At 38.1% G+C, this 16,446-nt stretch overlaps 1 protein-coding gene across 1 annotated transcript; it reads right to left on the bottom strand.

Moving 5' to 3' along the window:
• Positions 1-2,076: 2,076 nt before the first annotated feature.
• On the bottom strand, positions 2,077-15,383 carry LOC121413752 (sorting nexin-12-like). The gene is made up of 4 exons (XM_041606689.1): positions 15,153-15,383; positions 6,770-6,865; positions 6,299-6,426; positions 2,077-4,191 (listed from the first exon to the last, which is right to left on the bottom strand). Exons 1-4 carry the CDS (start codon positions 15,327-15,329, stop codon positions 4,086-4,088), a joined length of 507 nt encoding a protein of 168 aa, XP_041462623.1. The 5' UTR covers positions 15,330-15,383; the 3' UTR covers positions 2,077-4,085.
• Between the last annotated feature and the right edge of the window lie 1,063 nt (positions 15,384-16,446).

Raw genomic sequence — 16,446 nt, 5'->3', positions numbered from 1 at the left:
TTTGCAATCCATCGTAAACCTTGATACTGCTGCCGATATCAATATCAAGTCAAAATCAATGTCATGTGATCCATCGCATGTACTTAAAGGGATGGTCCGGGGGGCCGTTTCATAAAGCTGTTCGTAAGATAAGAGCGACTTTAAGAACGACTGGTGAACCTTTCTTAAGCGCTAAACCATCGCCAATGGTGTATACCATTTACCAAGAGAAAGGATCACCAGTCGTTCTTAAAGTCGCTCTTATCTTACGAACAGCTTTATGAAACACCCACCAGGATGGAAATATTTATATCTTAATAAATAAGAGTAAAATTCACAGAGCAAAATGCTGAAAATTTCATCAAAATTGGATAACAAATAACAAAGTTATTGAATTTTAAGGATTTGCATTATTGCAGTGAAACAATTCTAGGCATGTCTTCATGATTATTACCTGAATGAGGCATTTTAGAGACATGATATAAACGCGTATTTTGTCTGTCTAACTGATTAACTCAACATAAACTACGTCACAATGGCTCGGTCAGCGATCAGCTGAATGACGAGTGACCATAATCGTACACCCCTCCTCCCCGAAAAGAGTAATTTTCCTACTACACCTACATACAATAATTAGCGGTCCATAATATCCGTATTCCGAGCTCATCAATCCCCAGCGCATTTGTGGATGCGTATAGAGATACGCTTCATAAGGATCCGCGCACCAACAATATACGTCATAATAAAGACAACGCTGGATCCGAGCACTTGTAAGTACGTCATAATGGTAAAGTGCAGAATTGACACTAGAGGTTTGACCAAGGTAAGTCCAACAATTTAGTTATATAATCTATCAATATGTTAATTTAATGTACCAGAAAGAGGTAACAGGTAATAATAATAATATTGACTGGCGTTACTTTCGGGAGATACCAAAAATATTTCCCTCACTAGACCCATATTGCCCTCGTCTGCGACTCGGGGCAATATGAGACTAGTTTTGGAAATATATTTGGTATCTCCCTCAAGGCCAGTCAATATTATATAAATATTCACTAGGTGGGCTGATGTCATATCCCAATTGCTTTTTGTAGGAAATTTGATTTATTAAAAACATTTTCTACCAAAAACTAAAACAATTGGATTGACAACTGATTAAAGTGCATTAGTTATTTATGGCCGCAACTTATCTCAGCATAATGAGGACACGTCATTTTCACATTTACAGAAAAAGTGAAACAATCATGTAACGTAACATAAGAAAAAGGAAAGTGGAGATGTGACATCATCAGCCCGCCTAATGAATATTCACAACAATGTGCATATAACCTTTTTCACAAAATATTGAGAAACTTTAAAATTCAATAACTTTGTTCTTTGTTATCCAATTTTGATGAAATTTTCAGCATTTTGCTCTGTGAATTTTACTCTTATTTATTTAGATGTAAATATTTTCCGCCCAGACCATCCCTTTAATACAAAGTATACATTTACATGTCTTGAGAAAGTGACCATACACGTTAGTTCCACAAAAAAATAAACCCAGAATTTGAAGACGTACATTAATCATGATATACCGACCACAACACACAAAATATACATTTTTAGAGAAAAATAACACATTTCATAATCATTTCACACTGATATATAAACACTATTATGCATAATCATCTTTTTTTTATACATTGTTAACAACCGTTCGTATTTGTACATTACACTGCTTACATCAACAAGTGAGTGCTTGAATTAGAGGCAAAAGAATTCCAGCTAGCTGATGCAAGTGCTTTTGTACAAAAATAAGTTTCTTCTCTATTTCACCATTGACAAATGATTATAATAGAACAAATCAAATTACATTAATAAATAAATACACTACAGTAAAAAGAAAAAAAATCTAGAAACTTGGTCTGGGTGTGCACTCAGAGTATTAAAAAAAATAAATTTGGTGTGTGAATTCAAATCTAATGAAAAAATGTGCAGTGCTGGGTTGGCATTTACATTGGTTGAAGATGAAATTATATAATAAAAATATTCTCAGTTTCTCAGACAATTAGAGGATACAGTTACTCAAGCCTTCCTCTCTTTTTTTAAGACAAGTGTCTGGTAAATTGTAATTTTGTTTCCATATTCGCTTTTGGGACCTGTTAGGTCTAATATCCAAGTCTCGTCCCGCCATGGTTTAATCCTAGTTGGTCTACAACAACTGATCTAACCATTTTGTCTAATTGCCATTTAGCGATTTACCATGATTTTTCTTATTTCCAGTTAGGCTGTAAAAATTTCCACTTACAGTAAAACCACTTTAATAATCTGTATGATTAAAAGAACTGTACATAAATAAAACTTCAATTTTTTTCAAGAGCAAAATAAGTAGACAAAGTCAAAGGTAGAAGACCAGGGTCCCGTCTTACAAAGAGTTATGATTGATCCGATCAACCTCAAGTATTTGGAAATTAATCAATGTCGTCATTTTTTCTTCAGGAAATTTGCACAATGTCCTTTGTAAACAAAGAGAATCATAGTGAATTTTTCAACAAAAGTTAAGAATATACGAGTATACATATACATCATATCTGGAAAATATTCTAAACAAACATGTATTTTAGATGTTGACATTGTTGGCTTTCCATAGCTGTGGTTGATTGGATTAATCGTAATTCTTTGTAAGAGGGCGGCCCAGATCACTAGATGAAAGGATAGTTTGACCAAGTGGCAATTAGATCAGATAAATAGTAATACAACTGGATACAAACTTAGGGTTAGAGATTAATAGGGTGGTGGTATGGTGTATGTGATCAGGGGTTCGTTGCAGAAAGAGTTGCGTTTAATCGCAAGTCCCATATGCGCGCTGTTGATTGGTTGAAAATCAAGTTGCACATGATTTTTAGAGTTGCGATTGATTGCAACTCTTTCTGCAACAGGGCCCCTGGATGTAGGGAGAGGGTTAGGATTAGGTTATATAATGTCCGACTTTATCTGCATATTTCCCACTGGAATATTAAATTGTCATGAGACCAGATTCGGCATTGCAAAAAAATTATAAGTGCTATCAACATAATATACATACACAGATGAACTGTCAAAAAGTGGCTAATCAAATATTTTGAAGTGCAATTAATGAAATATCTAGTACCTGGGTTTAATACAACTTTGTTCTGTATTCCAGGCATAAGAGCAGATATGAATGTCCAGAGACTACTTGTATTTATTTTGCAAATAGGCAGGCCTCATGACTAGGTTTATAGGCCTTTTAATTTGAAACACTTCACTGGGTATAACACTAGCGTATTCAGCATCAACTATGACAAATAAATGTATGGGCCCATGCAAAACCATAATAGAGTCACTATTGTCCGCAGACAACTGGGCAGATGAAATGCTTTGTAGGATCTGATGCTGGATACGCGCCTGCATAATACTGTAACCCCTCCTATATTTACATGAGCAAATATATCATTTATGAAGGATCCCGAATATCCCCAATCAAATGCAATTTAATCAGTCGATACTAAAAAGTAAGATAGCGAGAGAAACATAACCAACGCAAGCCGAAAAGATGGTTGGGGTCATCATCTGGGGTCTGTTGCAGAAAGAGTTACGTTTAAACGCAAGTCAAAAAAATCAATCGCTAGTCCCAAATGCGCACTGTTGATTGGTTGAAAATCAAGTTGCGCATGATTTTTAGAGTTGCGATTGATTGCACCTCTAAAAACCTAATGCAGCAGTCGCATTTCCCCCACGGCAGCCATACAGCGAGTCGACAATAGCAGTTTTATTCAAACCATCTGTATGTAGCTGGTACAAATAATGTTAAAACAGCCATTTTCAACTCGCTGTTTTATTCAAACCATCTGTATGTAGCTGGAACAAAAATGTTAAAACACCCATTTTCGACTCGCTGTTTTATTCAAACCATCTGTATGTAGCTGGTACAAAAATGTTAAAACACCCATTTTCGACTCGCCATAAGGCCGCCATAGAGCAAATGTGACTGAGGTATAAAGTCAGAGTCCAATCAAATTCTTGAAGGTTTCTTGTACAAGTAATTCATACAGGTGGAGTAATTGTTTGGGCCTGTGTATTTGTATCGTGCACATGGTTGGGGGTTACGTATTCCTGACTTTGCCTGGTACATACTTCTTGTCCAGCACCTTGTCTTGTAGAAACATGTGAAGGATCTTCTCATTCTGGGCAAGCGGATGTCCCGCAATCCTGCAAGGGACAAAACGTTTCAATGATTTAATGACAGGATAGCTGCAACTTCCGACTTTAAATATGAATGTTCAAGTATGCATTCAATGAACACGAATGAGGCTTATAGTGGGTTAAATGAATCACATGGATCAGGGGGTCCATTCCATACCAGGGACAGTTTTACAAGGACTTACAACTTTGGTTTTGGTTTCATCATGGCAACCACTAACAGGGCTGAGTAGCCAATCACAATGAAAGTTTCCATGGTCGGTCACTAATGCCAAAGGTACCTTTATCTTATGGTTTTATCTACCTATTTCAGTAACTCGCTGATCCAGACCAGTCCCGTACTAAGTTGTAAAATTTTGGCCAGTGTGCCCAAGTTTTTTAACGTACGATTGTAAAAGTAGCGCAGCTCTGCTGTAGTAACTGAAAGCAATCTTTAATGCTTGGTGCGGACCATTTTTAGCGCAGGCCTAGTGAGGAACAAAAATCATGAGTTACTGAAAAAGAGTATATAAAACAGGCCCTGGAACTTCAACAATTATGGTAACTCTGCCATTATGTTAACCACAACTTGAAAATCGAAAATGGTACTATCAAAATTTGAATATGCTGGTGTAGTTTCACTTCATTACATTCATATCATATTTTTGGGAAAATTAATTTTGTAGATTTTAAATACTGTAATCATAGTCCGTTATTCAATAGGTTTGGGCTTACTTTTGATGCTAAAATAAACAAAAACATAAGAAATTCAGTCATTTCAGTGTCACCACAGATTATGAATCATCAACCACTTTAGGCCTATACTGTAAAAGTGGAAATTTTACGCGGATTTCGCAGCAAGATCGGCGAGCGCACATTTATGAGCATCTATTATAATGCAAGTTTTGAACCATGGTTTAATTGCATGGATCGTTTTGTCAAAGAGATTGCATAATTTGACCTAAGGAGCATTAGCTCTAAAATCATATGCATCGCGGAATTTGTTCCGAAGCAATGCGATCATTTTTTTAACAGTCGCAGATCGGTATTTAAATCACGATTTTAGTTGAAATATAAGTTGCTTTTGCTGTTTGATTGGTGAGTGTTTAGATCTATTTCGTTTTTAAGAAGACGTCTGGTCGATCGCCCAGGTTTGTTGATTGATCCCATGCACTTTGAATAGCCGTAACAGTTATCCCCCGGGTGCTCGGCCGTCTATACTAATAAGCCAGCAGTGCCTCCGTTTTGCCTTCCCTGATGTCCACCCCACAAAAAAAGTTGCACTAAATGTCACAAAAGCTCATGATTGGATCCAAACAATGCTGAATTACGCCACTTTAGAGGTAGAATTATGATCAGAAAATACAATTTCGTCGCTGAAATGTTAATCAAGACCATTCACAGATGGGGAAGAAGGAAATGACTTTCTGATTATGGAGTGTGCAGCGTGAATTCAAGAACAGGCGAATATGTTTTGAAGCCACCAAGCGCGAAAAATTAATCCTGCGAAAATAACAGCGTTTACAGTATATCAAAAGTTTCACATGATAATAAACCGGTAATATTGCCGAACCTTAATCAACCAAGCAGAGCTACGAAAATTATAGCACGAAGCAAAATTTCTCAATTTTCTACTTGAATTTAACGGCCAGTGTGGTCATCATCCTTGTGCATGTGCGCAGATATTTAGTTCTGTTTGCCTGGATCGCAAACACTGAACTACATGTAGATCGCAAATGCCGCAGAGTGCTTACATCCTCTACATTCCTTGCTCGCAAACAGAACAAATAGCTGCACGCAACGAGATTTCCAAGATACGAGCCAATAAATTCGAGCAAGAAAATTGAGAAATCCTGCTTCGTGCCATTATTTTCATAGCTCTACTTGGTTGATTAAAAGTTCAGAACTATAGCATCATGCCAAAGTTTTCTTATAAAGGTCTAAATTAGGAAATATATGTCTTAAAGTGGTTGATATTCTCAGCCTTTGGTTACACCAAATTTCTTTTGTATTTTTTCATTACGTCGGTTGATTGGTCTTGACAAATTTACACCGGTGACCGCCATCATCAGGCGGTCACTGGCGTACCACCCGGTTTGACTCGGGCTTAATGTCGCTATATTTCAACAGCACTTACTTATTAATAAAATCCTCTAAACCTTGCCTCCGGTCCTCGATGAAGTCGTCCTCAAATATACCGTCTCCTTTCTTTAGAAATGGAAGTTGTTTACCAAGAGCTTTGCCTGGTAACGGTGGAACAACAATCTAAAAAAAAAAAAACATTGTTCAAGTTGTAATGTAAAGTGATTGTGTCCAGGTATTCAGACAGATAAAAAGGAAACTAGTTAAAAAGGAAACAAATCTCTTCAAATCAAACCTCCTAGCTATATGTATTTAAGTCCATGTGCTCTTCATGACTACTTTCATCTACATGCAGTGTAAACATTTCCAAATTGGGGTATTACAATTGTTTTCTTTTTAAAGTAGGTGGTACTCAAGTGGAATGATTTGTTGATAGTCTAATGTCAGACACTACCAATAGATGGACAAACTTTCAGGATATTACAAATACATTGTTTTATAGAATTATTTCAGAGTACAAACTTACTTTACTATCTCGTTCTAACTCTTGCTTGAGAAACTCAAAGTCACTGTATCTCCGCCGTACCGTTGATTCTTTTTGCTTGAAGACTGGTAGATTCGTCTATGGTCATTAAGAAAATAATGATGAAAAAATTGTAAGATTCTGGGCCAGACTAATTACAGATTTCAGTTGTAAATAATCATGTAAATAAATATGATGAATAATAATTTGTCTATAAAGTGTTCCACAAACAGCACCTCATAGTGTAGGCCGTCGTTGATATATCATCACAAACCGAGTCAAAGGTTAAGCCCATTGTATTATGCAAAGTGGGAAGATTTTGGAGTTGCAAGAAAGTGATCAGTCAAGTATAAAGAAACCTCTCAGTTTGCCTATTTTCAATTTATCCCTTTATACGCATCATTATTAGGTGAAAAAACAGGATTAATTCTCTTTTTTCGAAAAAGTATGTGATAGATGTGGATTTTTGAGGGAAATCTGTCATTGTTGACAATGTTCGACACACAGGTCTATAGCCCCCTTGTTTAGGCTCCATGATGACAATACAAATGATAAAAATATCATTACAGATTCCTCTAGGCTAGCCAGGAGGCTCCTAGAGAGTAAAAAAAACATTCACTAACGAATGCTTACTCTCCACAGAGCCAGAGATTTTTCTTATATCATCTACATACATGCTCGTTATTCTTCAAATGAAAAGCATGGCAAACCAAAATTAATTTTCGCCATAAGTGTTCTACTCTTAAAAAGCTTTTCACACTGCTTTTCCTTAACCCCATACTATCCTTAACCCCGGACTATCCTTAACCCCATACTATCTCTGTTTAGTTTCATCCCGTATTACCAGGAGGAAAAAAAAAATTCTGGGGCTACTTTTGAGTTCACTCGACCAAATTTGCCACATTTTATTAAATTTTACATCGGACCCTATGTGAATTTGAGGGGCTCTTTTTTAATTTTTGAGGGCTCTGTAGGGCATTTTGGGGTCAAATTTCCCCTGAGCCCCCATGTAATTTTTCCAATCTCAACCCCATACTATTTGCTTAGCCGGGGTAAACAACACCTTAACCCCATAAGATCGCGGATGCTCATGAATAATGATGATTTTTCCACCCAGAGCGTCTGAGCATGATTAACGTGCAACTTCGACTTCTGTGACTGGCTCATGCTTAGCCCCACTTTTCCTTAGCCCAGTTTCGTTTCACTCTGCATCTCTTAGCACCGCAATAAGCCGGCTAACTCTGCTTTTTTGCAGGCGGGACAGAGAGTACCATATGGCAGTGAGTCCAAACTTTGCGTGTGTCCATACTTCGCAGACGGTCATTACATGTATCTCAAAAACTAGCCAATATCCTTAAAATCTGACATCAACGTGAAAAGCGACCTAATATTTTATTTCGTAATTCTCCTGGAGAAATTACAGGAGATCCCGCCCGCGCATGCGCAGTCATTACGTTCGCAGCATTGATTTTGGCAGTCATTTTCCGCCATTTGGGGTAAGATAAAAATTGCTTTTTCTTCCCCTTCTTCGAGTTGGTTGCTGGAAATTATGCGCTAGAGCTCTTTTCTATTACAACCTCCTTCTGATATCGACATTGGGTTCGAATTGGAGTACTTCATGACAAAAATACGATTATGATTCGTGATTTCTTGAATGTGGGTACCAGCCCGCCGGCGACTCAGTCGCAGCGGAGTGCGGTTTCCCCACCGGGCCAGACGCCGGCGAAGCCGGGCGCAGGGACCCGTTCCACGAGCCAGCAACCAGCGTCGCATCAACAGTCTTCGTATTCGACTTCGTCGAATACAGTTAACTTCATGATAAAGGGGATATGATTGAATCTCCGTCGGGCTTTTCGGGCATAGGTACCGATATGGCACTATTGAAAGCCAAGCCCAATAAAATTGTCAAAAACATAAAGATAAAGGAGATATTAAATCTCCGTCGGGCTCTTCGGGCATAGGAACCGATATGACACCAACAAAGCCAAGCCCAAAAAGAATAAACCTTCCCCCTCAACTTCAAACTCTGAGTTTGAGGAGAGACTAAATTAGAATCGCTTTGACTGAAGCACTGGAGAACCAGGCTTTTCAGAACTAGTCAGGGAGCCAGTTACTCCCCAGGCATAGGTCAGCCATTATCAAGATAATATTCTGAGGCTGTCTTTTTACGATGATAATAATGGTTTTGATGATCAGAATTCTTAAATACAGTTCCACGCAAGTCAGGTCCATGTGACCAATGTCAATGATGACAATTCACAAGCTCCAGATTTCGAGAGGGGGGAAGGTGAATGTGATGTTGGCCAATTAAGGCCCAGGCATACCGGCATTAGCCGCTAAGTTTGCCCAGCCCCAAGAGATGGGGCACGGCAATTGATAACCTTGGTCGATATGCCAAGAGTTAATGCTCCCATTTGGGATCAAACTAAAACAAGTAGGCCTAACTAGACAAGGAAACCTGCAACTACAAAAAAATCAACGTTCACTAACCAGAGGTTTGACAGCATTCATGCAATCTTTAGACCCAGAGAATATTTCTGAAGCTCAACAAGATTGCCTCGCTTTGCTCAGCAATACCAATTTTGAGCTAAATTGCACAAGGAAACGTCTTATCAGACCTGATATGAATATGAAATTTACACCAATTGTGAAAATCTTCCCAAGTGGGCAAGTTCTTATTTGGAGATGATCTTGCTAAGCAAGTGAAAGACCTGAGTGGGCAGCTGCAGGGATGATGAGAGGCCAATTGAAGGACAAGCATGTCTCACACATATCACCCATATGCCAGGAATAAAACCAGTACTCGTGAATCTGGATGGGCTCAATCAGCCCAACATGATTTGTGGTCAGGCAACCATAGGGTCCTTTTTAGGGCATCCCCAGTGGAAACGACACAAGAACAAGGGTCATGACCAGTGGCAGAACCCAGGCTCGCAGAGCAGAATGCCTCTCAACAGCCCCTTTCCCCCAAAGCAGGGTGCATCTTGGAAGAAAACAAAGTAACTACTTCTACTGAAGAGGCGAGTTAACTCAATGATTATTCAAAGTTTCCTATTGGTGGCCGAATGAGGCATTTTGTAAACAATTGGAAAATATTACTTCTGATCACGTCATCTTATCAGCTGTTGAAGGGTATAAATTAGAGTTTGAAAATTTATCTATTAAACCATACCGTTCACTACCCCCACACTGTTTTCATATCAGAACAGTTGAAGTAATTAAAATCAAGAAATTATACACTTACTTGAGGAAAAGGTGATTGAACAATGCTCCCATGAGAATGGAGAGTTCGTGTCCAACATTTTTATTCGGCCCAAGAAAAATACTGGGCTAATTAAGAGTTATTCTGGATCTTTCTGACCTGAAAAAGTATGGCTGTCAGCATTTTAAGATGGATAGCATACATACAGCAACACAATGTCAGAAAATTTGTTTTCTTGCCTCAGTGGACCTCCGGGATGCTTACTTTTCGGTCCCAGTTCACCCTTCAGATAGAGAGTACTTAAGATTTATTTGGCAAGACACGCTTTTTCAATTTACATGTTTACCAAATGGTTTGAGTACTGCACCACGGCTCTTTACCAAAATTTTGAAACCAGTGTTTGCCACACTGCACCAAGCAAACCACACTTTAGTGGGTGATCATGACAACACCATCATTATTGGTAACAATAAGGCCCAAGTACAGAAGGCAATTGATGCCATGGTTGGCCTTTTATCAGAGCTTAGGTTTATTATTCACCCTGATAAGTCGGTACTCAAACCATTACAGGAAATTACTTTCCTTGGATTGGTCCTTAATTCAGTGAATATGTCCATTACACTCCCTTCTGACAAGGTAAATGAAGTTAAAAAGTGTTGCTTATAGGCCTCCTCCAAACTAACTTGCCTAGTATTAGAGCAGTCTCCAGAACAATTGGGAAAAAAAAAACTGTACCATCATTCCCTGCTGTCCAATATGGCCCTCTTTTCTATCGGGCTTTGGAATTGGACAAAATTGTAGCACTGAAAATTAACAAAGGTCATTTTGATAGACCCATGCAACTCTCGCAGGCAGCTCGGTACGATCTTGAATGGTGGATAGCAAACCTGCACATTGTATAATCGTCTTTGAGAGTAAAGAACCGCACCTGGCATGCCTGGAGTTGTACTCCGATGCAAGCGGTTCGGGATGGGAAACTACATGTATAGAGCTAAATTCTAGTAAAGATGGGCGATGTCATGCCGAGGAGCTTGCCAAAGCTCAGAATAATGAGATTGATTATCTTGAATTACTGGCAGCCTTTTTCGGACTAAAGTCCTTTTGGACATCTATGAAAAATACCATATCCTACTACGCATAGATCATGTAGTTGTAATGAAATTGCAAATGCAATCTGTAAATGGTGTTTAGAGAGAAATATTTGGCTGTCTATTTCTTATATTCCAGGCAAGCTAAATGTAGTAGCTGACAAGCTGTCTCGTAAATTCAATGATAGGACAGAGTGGACACTGGATAAACAAGCTTTTAACCAATATACTCCTTACTTTGGCTCACCAGATATTGACTTATCTGCATCTCGACTAAATAATCAATTGCCTAGGTATGTCTCTTGGCAACCCGATCCTAGTGCATTCTTGGTTGATGCATTCTTTTTTCTAAACTGGGCCAAGTTGAATTTTTATGTCTTCCCACGTGTTTTGTCTCATGCCAAGTTGCTTGCAGAAAATTCTGAATGACAAAGATATACGGGCTTGCTAGGTGTCCCATATTAGCCCTCATAATCGTGGCTTCCCTTGATCCAAATTATAGGGAAACCTGTAGAATTCAAGAGGAGGAAAAGGTTAATAACTTTACCCTTCTCAAATTTCACCCCTTTTGAGATCACATTGATGTATATGTTGCACGATCTCCGGAAACTTTTCAAGAGACTGAATAAAAAGACCACGGAGATCATAAGGTCTTCACGGAGAGACTCTACTAAAAATAAATAATAATAATAATAATGCTCAATTCTTGTAAAGCGCATGTAGCATAGCATGTCCCTATGCGCTGTATCTACATAAGAAAATGGAAAAATTTTATTTAGACAAAGGTTGGAGTTATGTTCAATCATCAAGACATTTATTGGAGTTCCTTACAAGTTATGTGAACACGGAGCTGGTTATAGTACCTTGAACACTACAGAAGTACCTTGTCTAAATTTTTAGTTTTAGATGGTCCTTTTACAGTGGGAACTCATTCATTAGTGCACCACTTTATGAAAGGAACCTTTCAACTTCGACCACCCAAACCCAGGTACACTAACATATCTGGGACGTTAAATTAGTGTTGAACCATTTAAGGAATTAAGCTAGCACCTGAGAGAACCCTTAGCCTCAAGCTCTTGAGCCTAAAAATTGTCACCCTCTTGGCACTAACCTCAGCGCAGCGGGTGCAGTCGCTTCATCAGTTAAACATTGAGCATATGACTCTTAAAGATACTAGTAGTGGAGCTACGTTTTGCTTTGGTCAACTACTGAACAAGATAGACCAGGGCATACATTATGAAGATATGACATTGGAAGCTTACCCTCTAGATAAGCGACTGTGTGTTCTTGATTATCTAAAACATTATATTCGAAGAACAGAACGTCTGAGTGGATCATAAAAAGTTCCTTTTTATCAGCTATCAGAAGCCTCATGTGAGGATAAGTAAATTTATAACAAACCATTTCCCTTTGGATACGAGTAAATCTAGCTGCAGCTGGGGTATAGACTCTGATTTGTATAAGGCGCAATCCACGAGGGCTGCGTCGGTGTCAGAAGCTGAGAGGTCAGAAGTTCCCATCGCTGCTATTATCTCAGACAGGCTGGATGGACTAATGAGAAAACTTTTAACTCTATCATACGCTTTGGATCAGAAAAGTGACTTCTCAGCCTCCTTGTTAGGCAGTGCCTCATACTCGGTTGTAGAGGTTATGTTGTGTTCACACCAGGGTTGTGACTTGGTGTAATTTTGGTATCAAATATGCCTCCTGAGCTTTGAAATCTCCTGTAATTTCTCCAGGAGAATTACGAAATAAAATAGAAAGATTAAATGAGAACAAAGTTTGAAATTTAATATTTATTTTATGAGTAATTTGGAGGGAGAGATTACAGGCCCCCCACTCCCTCCCATTACTCAAGGGCAAAATTAGCTCTAACTTGTTCTCATCTTAGTTTAATCTTTCTTGCTGTTTTATCAGGAGTCATATTTGATGCTTTGAATGATGACTGCGCATGCGCGGGCGGGATCTCCTGTAATCTCTCCCTCCAAATTACTCATAAAATAAATATTAAATTTCAAACTTTGTTCTCATTTAATCTTTCTATTAACCCTTTGTCTTAAGTTTCATTAAGATGAGTTCAGTATTCATGAAAATATTGACAAACGATCGGCAAACTTGTCTATGTTAGCGCCCATTCCGAAGAAATCTGAAATTGTCAACAAGCATCACGATATCATCATTTTGCAAACAGATATCATCAAAAATGTGAGTTCAATGTGGTACTGCATGATTCTATAGCATTTTGTTGTCAATCTGATATAAATATCTTACCTTTTGAGCTTGAGTTTTTGTTTAAATCCCCACAAAAACTTTGGTCCGCGAAGTTAGGTCACACTTTTTCAGAAAGTTTTTTCAATACAGCGCACATTTATCGATCAGAATAGAATTTTGAGATAGCGATACCAGCAAAGCCCCTTGACCTACTTCACAATTTCGTCAATGATTTTATAGTTTACGGTCTTGCCGTCATGGTGGTAACTATTTCTTGAATTGGTTTTGTATAAATTGTGAATATCTTTTGAACAAAGTTAAGCCTGAAACATTTTTTAAGTCTGCGAAGTTTGGACACCCCATTATATACTATTTGAAGAACAAAAACACCCACAAAAATGTAATCTTTCCAACCAAAAGTTTGTCTCACTGAGGTCAGAAGCCCATTTGTTTTGTGTGTGGGCGACAACAAAAATCCAAATGAAAAAAAGTTGACGATGAATTTTTAAAGTAGACAGTCACAGTGAAAAGGGGTAATTTTTATGAGGAATCTGCTTATCAGTATCACATTTCTATTTGCCATCAAGGTAATCCTTTTGCAGAAAATATAAACAAAAGAATATCCAAAGTAACTGGATAATTGGATATAATACACACATTCTAAAATACAAAAGTCTCTGGTCAGTCTGGTGATATTGGCGATAATCTCCGTCATAGGAGACAGTCTTCCATATTGCAAAACGATCATGCACAAATTATGGAGCGACCATAATTTGCCCACTTTCTAAAAATTATCATGAGGTTGATTTTCAATAAAAAAAATCTCACAGTTCACAAATTTATCAAACTCATACAGTAAGTATGGTAGTGGATCGTATTACCGAACACTTTTCATGAATTTATCAAACACATTATTCCAATAAAATTCACCAAACTTTCACCATAAATACACAAATACCTACAAAATATAAATATGCAGAAATTTTGCCGAAATTGTTTTTCATTTTTACAACATCAGCTTCCAATCGGACGCCTCTTCGCAAGTGAAATATTTTGGTCACTTGAAAAGGTATCGTATTACCGAACGTGTGTTTTCTATGGGAAAAGTTGGGTAAACAAAGTCACTCATGAGCTATTTTGACCATATTTTATTGTTTTGAGGATATAAAGACTTCGAAATTGTGTTTTTGATAATTTTTCATCATTTTTCTATTTAAGTTCCCTTTGGAAGGAAGTTGCAAAGGTTTGAGCGTATTTGATTATTTTCTGACGCATATGATGCGCGCGTTCGGTAATACAAGGCCGGTCGGTAATACAATCACTCACTATACCAGACGGAAGGCAAGATCCCAAAGTCAAATTCGCTAGAAATTACAAAGTACATGTATTGTAGGTCAAGGACAAGGGTTTGGCTGGTATCACGATCTAATAAAATTACATTGGGATCGTTTCATAAAAGTGTGACCTTGGAATCACGATACATCTAAAAAATTCTCTCATATCTCATTTTGCACCTGTTTTTTCACACTCACAGCTGAGAATAAGGTTTTTGGCCATTTTTGAGCGTTTACAAATAATAAAATTCCATGGTTAAAGAAAGAGGTGTTAACTGAGTGAGAGTAGGCCTACAACATGTTGTAGATCTAAATCGTAAGTCATGTGTAAGTATAATTTCATTATCATCAACAGACACCAGCTGGCTGCCACACAGGACACAGCAACAACTGCATGCATGCAGAACCATCACTTCACTTCGACTCCGTGGATCACGCCTCTTTTGATGGGTTCAAAGCAACACAGCTCAATTCGAACTCACGGGACACTGCACTGCACTGAAATTGAAAATGGGAACACTGCCTGGCCACCGCAGTCCAGTGCTACTTACCGTCATCCTGACTTCATAATCTGTGTATCTTTTGTTCCCTATACCATGTGTTTGAGGATTACAGACATCTATTTCAAGAAAATTGGCAGGAGCAGCGTAAGCATCGTCAAGAGTTTGTCTCTTGGAGTCTAAACGACTCGTGTCAATGTCGACAGGTTTTGGTCCGTCTTCCGCCATGTTTCGTTTTCTCGGTTATTATGCCGCAAAGCAAATTCATTATGTAGGACATAGAACACGTAGTTACTTACGTAGCTCGAGAGACCCCTTTGGCACGGTATAACGGTTCCACGTTCCACAGAGAGTTGGGACAAAAGTTCTTGTCCCCGCCCCATAAAAATAATAACGAATAAATGAATAATATTCATAATAATAACAATGATGATGATGATGATGACGATGATAATGATGATGATGATGATGATGATGATGATGATGATGATGATGATGATGATAATGATGAAGATGATGATGATGATGTTAATGATAATATTAACATTAATTATAATTTTAGTGTTTTGGTGTGGGGTTTTATTTCATTTATAACTTTCGCTTATAATAGTTGGCCTATTCCTTTTTTTATCTTTATCCCTATATTTTTGTGCTATATTTATAAAATTTATTTCTGAATTAATTCTGTTATCTCTATTTATGTTCATGTGATCATTTCTAAAATGCAGCCCCGTAGTAACAATAATAATAGTAATCTGGAAAGCGTTTTATCACGGACCTATTATAGGTCCATGGTCTTATCAACATTTCCGTCCGACAATTTTTTTCTTGATTGTGATTGGCCAAGAGGCACTGTTACCATAGAGACTGTCGGATAAAACAGTAGGGCCTACTTTTCAGATAAAACTACGTCCGACATGGAACTTTTCGTGTAACGCCTATCGCTTAGGGTCGCTTATGCATAATAACTGGCCCATGACAATGTGCATTATTTATTATCAAACCTATCTTTAATATAAATTCTTCTGCAAAGCAGATATGATTGTCTTAGGAGCAAATTAGCAATCACGATGCCCCTGCGATTCCCCCTTTTTAATTTCCCAATGATTACTCTTCGGTCAAACGTATCTCCATCTTGCTCTTGCTCCGTGTACATGGGCTTCCACGTAGTCATACAACGTCGCGTGTCAAGCTAGTTTGAGAGTAACCACTCTTCGTTATCAATACTCTTTCTTTAGTGATGATCACTGCTCAAAAAGTGGGTGGTTCCCTGACCCCCCCCCCCCCCCACACACACACCCATCACTCATTTTTTTTTTACATATTGGATATCCTCCCAAAAATG

The sequence above is a fragment of the Lytechinus variegatus genome, chromosome 4, assembly GCF_018143015.1.
Source record: "Lytechinus variegatus isolate NC3 chromosome 4, Lvar_3.0, whole genome shotgun sequence".
NCBI lineage: Eukaryota > Metazoa > Echinodermata > Echinoidea > Temnopleuroida > Toxopneustidae > Lytechinus > Lytechinus variegatus.
This window is presented reverse-complemented; position numbering and strand designations above follow the sequence as displayed.